Source organism: Akebia trifoliata, unplaced genomic scaffold, assembly GCF_017979445.1.
Source record: "Akebia trifoliata isolate Shusen 1 unplaced genomic scaffold, ASM1797944v1 Contig00283, whole genome shotgun sequence".
Lineage (NCBI taxonomy): Eukaryota > Viridiplantae > Streptophyta > Magnoliopsida > Ranunculales > Lardizabalaceae > Akebia > Akebia trifoliata.
In genome coordinates, this window is record NW_028236931.1 from 1 (window position 1) to 9,928 (window position 9,928).

Consider the following 9,928-nt stretch of genomic DNA (forward strand, 5'->3'; position numbering starts at 1 on the left):
GGCGCTGATGACATAGTAATAAGAGAGCAATTTCTCTCTCCAGCCTATACATTCACTACCTAGAAATCTTAATTTTTAGATTTTAAATCATAAAAAATATTGTAGGATCCACATGGATTATCATATTGGCAATCATACACCACATCTTTCTAAATTTCATGAAAAACCTCATGGTAAAAAAAAAAAACAAAGTTTTCTGAGATTCGTTAGTAGTATTGAAAATGGATGGTTACCGAGCACATATATAATTTTAAAATTAAAATACAACGGTGACAAATAACTTTTTTTTTTTTTTGTTTGAAATTCATAGAATTTCATCCTCTACAACACTATTGCATTGGATCATATTTTTAAATGCCACAAGATGATCTTATCAGGAAATTTCTGTCGTTAACTATGCACAATAGAGAGAAAAATTCTTTTATTATTGCTTATGTCATCAGTGCCACATGTCAAAATGGTGTTGGTCTATGAGCAAACAATCACTCAGATTTGACAGGATTATTTTTTAGATGGAATTCCACATTGGCAATCCAATACCACGTATGACACCCCACTTGGGATACTCAAAATATTCTCCTGATATGGGATGTGTCAATACCATATATTTTCTTTCATTGGGATATACAAATGCACAGATTTATCATATGCATATGTGTATCCCAAGGCAAAAGAACGGTGGTTCTAGCACATGCAACATCAGGAGAGTATTTTAAGTATGCCACATGTCATTATGGATTTATTTCTGTCAAAATTTGGAATACCTCCTTGAAAATGCCACTTCAAAATTTTGAAGTGGTCTACTCACAAAATTTTTTCCCTAGTTTTGAATGCTCCAAAATTAACCAAGTAAAATTTTTTATCTTCTGTTTCACTTTTCCATTAATTGTAGTTCCTCATTAAATTTAAAGTTCATATTTTGTTTAGGGAAAGAAAAATTATTTAGAGCAGCCGTAATTTCGTTTCGAAAATTGGTTTGAGATACAACATTAATTCTCTACCACCAGGGACATATAACTAGGAGGCCGACTAGCCTTGCTAACTTAGTAAGATTTCAATTCTTACTAAGGGTCCTTGCTGATGTCATGAAAAAAAATTCATAAGACATGAGAAATAAAAAATACAAAAACAATTATTATGGACTTAATCTAAGGTTTTGAAAATGGACTGCTACCAACTTCCACGTAAATTAAAATTTAATGGTGAAAAATAACATTTTTTATTTTTATTTTGAATTTTTTGTTTCAAAGTTTTTTTATTTATTGATAAGCTGGGGTTGATGGGGCCCCTCCCAAAACCTCTACTATCGAGTGTAAATGCACGTTAAATCTTCCTCTAAAATTCTCACAAGTTCTTGAGGAGCATTAGTCGTGTCTTCCATAACGTAAAAATCATCTGAGAAGGAATCCAACTTTGCAAGAAAATCAGCTGTCCTGTTTGTTTCTCTCCACTGAAATTCAAAGGAGCATTCATCGAACCATTGGCTTTGTTCTGCAATTTCTAGCAGCACTTCTTCATACTTCCATGAAGTCTTGATTTCCTTCTTAATGCACTTTATAGAGTATAAAGAATTTGAAGAAATCAGAATTCTTTTAACTTCTCTTGCTCTTGCATACTTCAAAGCTTCTGAAATTGCTTGAATCTTTATATGAATAATGTCCTCTGCCTCCGTTTTGTTCCATCCAACAAATAGCATCTGCCCATCCGTGTTTCTACCAATGAAACCAAATCCCGCCCCCAACATCGAACTCGCACCATCTGTATTTATCTTCACCACGTCCTCTGCTGGTTGAACCCATCTTATATGTTTCATAATTGGTTTAACCACATTATAGTAGCAATTCCAATTATTAAAAATCTGGACACTAACTTGATTTGAACCGTCTTCAATATTTGCTCCATCATGCCGATTCTTAATCATCTCTTTCACTTGTTTCAGCAACATTTCCTTAGAAGTATTATTTTCAGCAAAGATTCTTTGATTTCTTTCTTTCCAGCAATAATAAACAGTTGCACAAAAGGAAGAATAGAGCATTGACATGATCTCCTCTTCTTGATATCGTACACTTTTGATCACTTGCATTTCCTCCTCTATTCTCCCCACTCATTCTCTACTTATTCCCAACTTCATCAGACATTGCTTCAAAATCCAGCACGTATAAGAACATTGGAAGAATAGGTGGTCATTAGTCTCTTGATAGCTCCAACACAATACACATCGTGATACCCATTTGAACCCCCTCTTGTTCAAAGTTTACAACCCTGTTTCATCGATCATGTTTCTGGATGCCACAAGGTGGGCTCAACTACCTTAGAGTTGAAATTGAAATCTTACTAAATTAGTAAGGCTAGTCGGACTCATCACTCATGTAGTCTATATCATCCACCAAGGCTTATTACAGTCAGGCACCACTACACAGTCCAGGAAATAAATTAACAATTAATGGGGTTAGAAGGATCCTCGAATTGATAGAAATCATAGACGAAAATTGATTGAATCCAATTGTTTGAAGTGTTCTAGGGCCACCACTACTTGTGGGCCCGGCATGATAGAGAAGTCTGTCCGTCTCCCTCCACTACACAGTCCGGGAAATAAATTAACAATTAATGGGGTTAGAAGGATCCTCGAATTGATTCAAATCATAGACGAAAATTGATTGAATCCAATTGTTTGAAGTGTTCTAGGTCCACCACTACTTGTGGGCCCGGCATGATAGAGAAGTCTGTCCGTCTCCCTCCACTACACAGTCCAGGAAATAAATTAACAATTAATGGGGTTAGAAGGATCCTCGAATTGATACAAATCATAGACGAAAATTGATTGAATCCAATTGTTTGAAGTGTTCTAGGTCCACCACTACTTGTGGGCCCGGCATGACAGAGAAGTCTGTCCATCTCCCTCCACACACATTTATCTATCTATGAATATAAATATAAATAGACCATCACAGAGAACATGGTTTTAGGGTATCGCTCACTGGTGACTAGACACAGAGGCATGGCAACAACAAAGCTGACTATTAAGCTTCTGATTGACAAAAAAGATAATAGAATATTATTTGCTGAAGCTGGTAAAGAAGTAATTGATTTTCTTTTCGGTCTCTTGTCTCTACCCTTAGCTTCCGTTATCGATCTCCTTACAAAGGAGAAGATGGTGGGGAGCTTAGGAAATCTGTATGAGAGTGTAGAGAACCTTAATTCCAACTATGTTCAGCCAAACCTAGACAAAGATTCCATTTTGAAACCAAAATCATCTTTCATTGCTACCAACATTCCTCTCCTACCTTCGAACACGGTTGAAAAACAACCAAAACACTACACTTGTACCTGTTCCTACAATCCCAAGTATATGACCGATACTTCCGGGACAGTGTGTCCTACTTGTAAGCACTACATGCGCACTGAGATACTCTACTTAGCTCCAACTGGGACTTCTGTAGTGACACCACCGTCTGGTGAAGGAGGAGGTTATGTGAAGGGTGTGGTAACATATATGGTGATGGATGATTTGGTGGTGACACCCATGTCCACCATTTCTAGTATTACTCTTCTCAACAAGTTCAATGTCAACAACGTCGGTTTACTTGAGGAGAGAGTGGTTGATTTAACCATAAAGGAAGTAAGTGAGAAATATTTTTCTTTCTAATGGGCTTAATTACTATTTTGGGCTAGGGCGAATATAAACGTGAGATTTGGGCCGTCGAAATAAACGCTAAATAAGTGCAGAATTTGGGCTTTTTTGACGTAGTGGGTGTTGTTAGCATTTTCCCTAAGGGCATCACGTTAAGAACTTAAGATGCATTAAATACACCTCCAGGACTTATTTTATTACATAAAATGCCCTAAAAAAAAATTTCCTTCCAAAAACACCCTCAAATGCTTATTTCTAAGGTGTTTTTAAATGCACTTTAACATTGAACCTTATGGCGCACGTTAACAAAACCCTTCTTGTAAATATCTTGTTTTGTTGTTTGCTTTCTTGATAATTATCATTTGGGTTTTGGTGGTGGTTTCAGGGTTTAGATCTGCTGAGGACATCGTTGTGGTCAAGAAAAGTTCTATCTGATGTTTTCCTTGGGAAGAATGGAGCTAATTAATTAAATTAATGTAGCAGTATTATGTTTGTTAAACCAAGATTTTGTCGGTTTTGGTTTTTGGGTCTCATTAGCTTCTTCGAGCCTAAGTAAGCCTTAGAGAACTCCTGACATTGTGAACATATAGTGTGGTGGGACACTGAAGTGTTTGGGTTGAATTATAAATCAGATTTTCTCTTTCAAAGTTGCAACAATGTTTATCTTGCATATGTACTCAGCATGTGCTATTCATTAACAGTTGTTTAGACTTTGGAATCATGCTATTGCAATACCATGACCAAACTACCATTTTCTATTTGAATATGCACAAATCAAGCTAAATAAAAAATGAAGGTGTAAACTAACTTTTCTTGAATTGCTTAAGATATATAATGTTCTCATTATAAGGAAAAAGATTTCGTAACAAAATTTTGCCATTGTATTCTGAATTTTTGAGTGCTAAAGTGACCACACTACGTCATAATGCGCCAAAAACGACTGCTCCTACAATCGCAAAAAAAATCGTTTTAAAAGGAGTGTTTTTTTAATTGCGACAGACCAAAACAATCGAAAAAAATGACAGTTGCTACAGTAAAATAAGGATATAGCGACCATCACCAACCGTCGCTATTGGGTATTTTTTTTTTTTTTAAATATTAGATCTCGCTATAAGAACTTTTGAAAAAAAAAAATTTGATTTTACACCTGCCCCCTCACATGTTGCTGAATATTGGAGGTACCCCTATATTTTGAAATTGATGACCTAGACCCCGACTAACAACATGAAAAGACCCAAATATCCCTCGTCTTCAACTTCCATAAATCTAACTATTTTCTAAACCACCTGCTTTAAATTATCTATTATTAGAATTATCGAGAACCCATTATTAGGATCAATCTCAAATGCGTTCTTCAAGTCCAACTCAGGTATGTCCAAATCAAGTGTCTCGATGTATGCTTCGGCTCTCCGAAAAAGAGCTTTTACATTGCTAGGTTCAAGCTTCAATACCTGTTTTGAAACAAATATAGTAAATAAAACAAATTTATTAAAATGAAATAACTTTGATGCGGATCAATCAGATGGAAATGCAATCAAGAGTACCATTGAGCATAACTTAGCGGCTTGACTAAACTCCTTCAACTTAAGTTTACATGCACCATTGTTCATATTGCAAGAGACCTTGAAAAACTTCCCCAGCTTCTTCATCCCGAGCTTAGCATCCATTTCCTTGCTTGGAGGATATTGTGGGAGGCTTGAGGGCTCACACACATATGACTTAGTTGTGAAGAACTACAAACAAAAAACAAGCAATCATGAAAACCATCTTGCACAATACATTGGAAAATATAAAGGGAATTGTAGAAAAACTATCAACTCACATTGAAAAGATCTCACGAAACCAAACAACCAACAACTTAACAGAAATTGAACTATTGTTCAATGGGGTTCAGAAGCTCATTTCATTTAGATAGGAATCCACTCCTACATTTCTTTGAATTCATTTCTAACTTTATTATTGGTGTCTTTGCACATGATTGTGTATAAAGGTTCATTAGCAGGGCCGACTAGCAGTTCAAGTAGTAGTTGGTTCTCAAATTCGATTTAGTTCCAAATATGTGAAAGAAACAAAGTCATTGTGCACTAATTCAGACACGTGGACCACTAAACATTAAGAGGAAACTTCACCTTTGTCAGAAAACCCAAGCTAGCAGCACGCTCTTGTATTTCTTCAGATAGAATAAATTGAGGATTCAACCCAAAGTAATTAAAGAACTTATTTGCAGGAAAGTTATCAACAACTACACTATCCCACAAATACTTGAAACACATTAATTGAAACTTGCCAAGGCAAAAGTGAACAAAGTTATTGGTTGATCTAATTTGTAAAATTGATTTTAAAGAGTAATTAGATTAGAAAGCAACCTCATGACCGAAACTGCGGGGACTATATGTCATTGTGGACACAAAATGAACAATGAGATGGTCTATTTTGATCCTAAAACTTCCAATGTGGCATCATCACTATGTGAAAAACTTGAAATTTGACGAAAAAATTAGTAATTTTTTCTCCCAATAGGAGAATCGATGGCATTAGACTTGATGGTCATTGTTCTGATTTATAGTTTTCACCTTTGCATATGGATATCATTAGGATTTGGCATACCTCTAGCAACATAATTTACATAAGAGCATCCATTATTTTTGTGTGCAGGAGCATTAGTATTACATTTTGCTTTCAGGTCTGCTTGTGGGCATGACGCACATGTAACAATGCTTGTCGGTGTTGGCAAGATATTGAAGAGTTGTGAAAAACATCTAAAAGTTTGCCTTTGATCAATTACTTGCCTCATTTCTCTTTTTCTATTAGTAGATTTCAACTTAAAATGCATTTATAACTATTAGTTTGTTAATTCCCAAAAAAAACACATAATTTCATTATGAGAGAATGTGATCACGAGTAGGCTTATTACTGATTTCATCAGTATAAAAGGGGTAAGAAGAGCACAACACTTTTTTATATGGTGGCTATATTATGCTAATCAACAAACCCCAAGTTATCGAAAATGATAAAAAAAAAAAACAAGTATTTGGATCTTTTACCTTCAAGATTAAAATATCCATGTTTTTCTAACTTTAGGGTTCTATTTACCATCATCTTTTCATGAATTGGATAGCATGGAGGGTCAATAACAATTTTCAATGTTTTAATTAATTTTTTTACCAATGTACAAGGATTTGGGGCCTTGGATTGGAAAAAAGTTTATGCATATGTTCTTCAAGTAGGTGACATTACAATAAACATTTCAGGTCTTTATTCAAGTAAATTCTTGTTCCAGGTATTTTGCCAAACTTCTGAGTAGGAATGAAGTCATATAGAAGGCGAAACTTTTAAAACAGCAAAGCTTGTCTCATGGTGCATCAAATCCCAAGTTCTTGAAAATGATAGAAATACTGACTAATCATTTTAGTATGTGACGTGCCACCCTTGTTATTTCTCATTCATTATGGTATTTATTTGAAGGCCATGACATGTTTTTTTTTTTTTTTCTTTATTGCTTTGATAAACAGAATTGCAAGGTATTTTAGTAAGGACTTAAAAAAAAAAAACTCTATATTTCCTAAACCTGTCCTAGACAAAGCATTAAACATATTGACGGTTTACATGGAAAAATAGCTCTACTTAATTTCTTCAAAAGGATTATAGGATGTCTTTCATCTTTATTTTTGTTTTATACTTCATTGCTAGAACCTGTTTGTTTATTGTCTGCAGATTATATATATACTCGTTTTGCTTTTAATTGTTGCTATATGAAGTTGTATATCTCATTCCTATACTCATACAATGTGATTTTTCTATGAAGCACTCCTTTCATTAGTAATTTTCTATAAATTGTCCCCAGCACAAGTTTATTTTCTAGTGGTAGATGACCATACTCAATGATATTGATTGGTAAGATCATTTTCCCCCATACTTCCACGATTTCTTATCTTATATAAGTAGAATTCGATAGCATCTTTGGGATAGACCATCCTAACTATCTACTAGACACTAATCTACATATCACACGTGAATGGGGTTGGACTTGATATCCTTGGTTGAAAATCAAACCAATTGGATGGTTGCAATCATCTATGCCATCTTATTCTTTTGTGGATTCGAAAAAAAAAATGCTCGAGTCCGAAAATTTTCAGGTAAGATCAGCTTTAAAATTGGAGGTGTAGTTTAGTGGGGCCTCTCTGATGTGGGACATAGATTAACTGTCCTAATTTCTATCAATCTTTCATGCTGGTTTCCTAAATTTATACTATAGCATTAATAATACGAGGATGTGAAAATTAACTTTCGATTTTGAAGAAAAGTGCACATCATTGAAGATCTGTTGCAACCAGCTTGGTTCAAGGTGTGTACATTCTAAAGCAGGATCGTCAACTGAATCAACAGGGACCTCAAACTCTTGCATCCCCTGGTGGGAGTTCTTAAAGCTATTCAGAACAGATGAAAGTGTTGTTTGTGAATTAGTTGGAATTGTAATAATATGTTTTGTGTTTGATTTCTAATTGGATTTAATGTGAATTGAGTTTCTTGGGTGGTCAAGATTAGGTTTCTACGAATGATCTTTATTTTATGATTTTTTTATTACTATTTCAATTATTGTGATTGGTGAATTAGATGACTGTCTTATTGTTTGTTAAACCTCCAAATTTGACGGTCATAGACTATAGAATTTTTTTTTTAAGCTCATCCTCCAAAAAATTGACAATTAAGGGCCGTAAAAAAAAATTTATACAAGAAAATATTTGACAGGTTGGTCCATCAAAATTTTCAAAATTTGACGGACTGAGACTGTCAAATATAGGCTTTTTTTCACATAGTGCATCATCATCATCGTCTAGTGAAGGAGGAGGTTATGTGAAGGGTATGGTGACATATATACATGGTTATGGATGATTTGGTGGTGACGCCCATGTCTCTCATTTCTAGCATTACTCTCCTCAACAAGTTCAACATTGAGAAAGTGAGTCACCTTGAGGAGAAGGTGGTAGATTTAACTATGAATGAAGTAAGAAACCTTCATCTTTCTTATGCATTTTGATCTAAATCTGTTGTTTATTTATTTACTGTTCAATTTTTTTTTTTTTTTTTTTAATGAGTATACTGGAGTTGAAGGGGCTCTTTTTTTTTCTATGTTTTTAAAGATTCCTGATAATATGACTCGCCAGGTGGCATACTCAATCGATTCTCTATTGTGGACAAGTTTGGCAACCGTAGATCTGTACTTCTCGGGATACATGGTTCCCTTGGGATCAACTTTTTTTGGGGAATTGCAACCATGTATCTTGAGATGTATAGATCTACGGTTCCCAAACTAGTCACGTCAAAGAGTCGATTGAGTATGCCACCTGACAAGTCATATTACACAACTCTTTTTTTAAAGGAAAATGTTCAAGTGATTTCCTAGGGCATTGAGCTGACGTGGAGGTATGCACTCCACCATAGATGCTTTTCATCAAGTGAGGAAAAGCATCTATGGCAGTGCATACCTCCACGATGAAAATCATCTATTGTGGTTACCTTCGACGAAAAAAAACCATCTATGGTGGAATGCACACCTCCACATCCAGCTCAATGTCCAAGGAAATCATTCCAGCATTACTCTTTTATTATTTAATTTACTCACAAGTAAAATTACATATTACATCATCTGCTATAATTCTCGCAAGCTCTTGCAAGATAAAGTCTTATTTTTATTTTCTTTCTAATTTTTTTTCTTTTGTTTTCTCGAGATTTATCATTTGTTTCTGTGATGCCAGGGTTTGGAACTGCTGAGGACATCATTGTGGTCGAGCACAGTTCTATCTGATTCTTTCCTTATTTATTGCTTGTTAGGCTTATTTACGAAGTTTGTCCATCTTATTAGCTTCTTAGTGTCGAAGCAAGCTTCACTATACTCTTTAAGTATTAATGTTAATTGTGAACATAGAGTGTACTGAGATACTAAAGAATTGCATTTGATGTTATTATATATCAGTTGCGAAATACCATTTTAGTTCCGAATAAGCAAAAGCAAAGAACATGACCTACCATTAAAGTGCTTTGGCAAGCAACTTCTCTTGAATTGCCTACTATTGCAAGAATTCTTGGGTTGAAAGAACAAATGCGTAAAAATGCTAGCCTAAACCCATGGATTGACGCTCTCCATCAACGTGATCATTGGGATGTTAGGGATTCCCAAGAAAATTATATCCCTAGGAAATTTATGTTAATCCCTAGAAGAGCGAAGGTGATCTTTAGGAAATCGTAGTTTCTCCTCAAATCCTAACCGTCATGTTGATATTGGGTTGAGGCTAGAAA

At 34.9% G+C, this 9,928-nt stretch overlaps 2 protein-coding genes across 2 annotated transcripts; one reads left to right on the forward strand and one right to left on the reverse strand.

The window, feature by feature from the left end:
• Positions 1-1,303: 1,303 nt before the first annotated feature.
• On the reverse strand, positions 1,304-1,945 carry LOC147381728 (uncharacterized). The gene has a single exon (XM_086430029.1). It carries the CDS (start codon positions 1,943-1,945, stop codon positions 1,304-1,306), a length of 642 nt encoding a protein of 213 aa, XP_086286155.1.
• Positions 1,946-2,956: 1,011 nt separating this feature from the next.
• On the forward strand, positions 2,957-4,097 carry LOC147381729 (uncharacterized). Its single transcript, XM_086430030.1, has 2 exons — positions 2,957-3,619; positions 4,017-4,097. The coding sequence occupies exons 1-2, from the start codon at positions 2,957-2,959 to the stop codon at positions 4,095-4,097; spliced, it is 744 nt and encodes a 247-aa protein (XP_086286156.1).
• Positions 4,098-9,928: the final 5,831 nt, after the last annotated feature.

What these genes read in the sequence shown, in the direction of transcription:
- LOC147381729 (XM_086430030.1), top strand. Translation starts at nt 2,957, where the DNA reads ATGGTTTTAGGGTATCGCTCACTGGTGACTAGACACAGAGGCATGGCA. An exon ending in TTGATTTAACCATAAAGGAA is followed by an intron (nt 3,620 to 4,016) that starts GTAAGTGAGAAA and finishes TGGTGGTTTCAG; the next exon opens with GGTTTAGATCTGCTGAGGAC.
- LOC147381728 (XM_086430029.1), bottom strand. Translation starts at nt 1,945, where the DNA reads ATGTTGCTGAAACAAGTGAAAGAGATGATTAAGAATCGGCATGATGGA.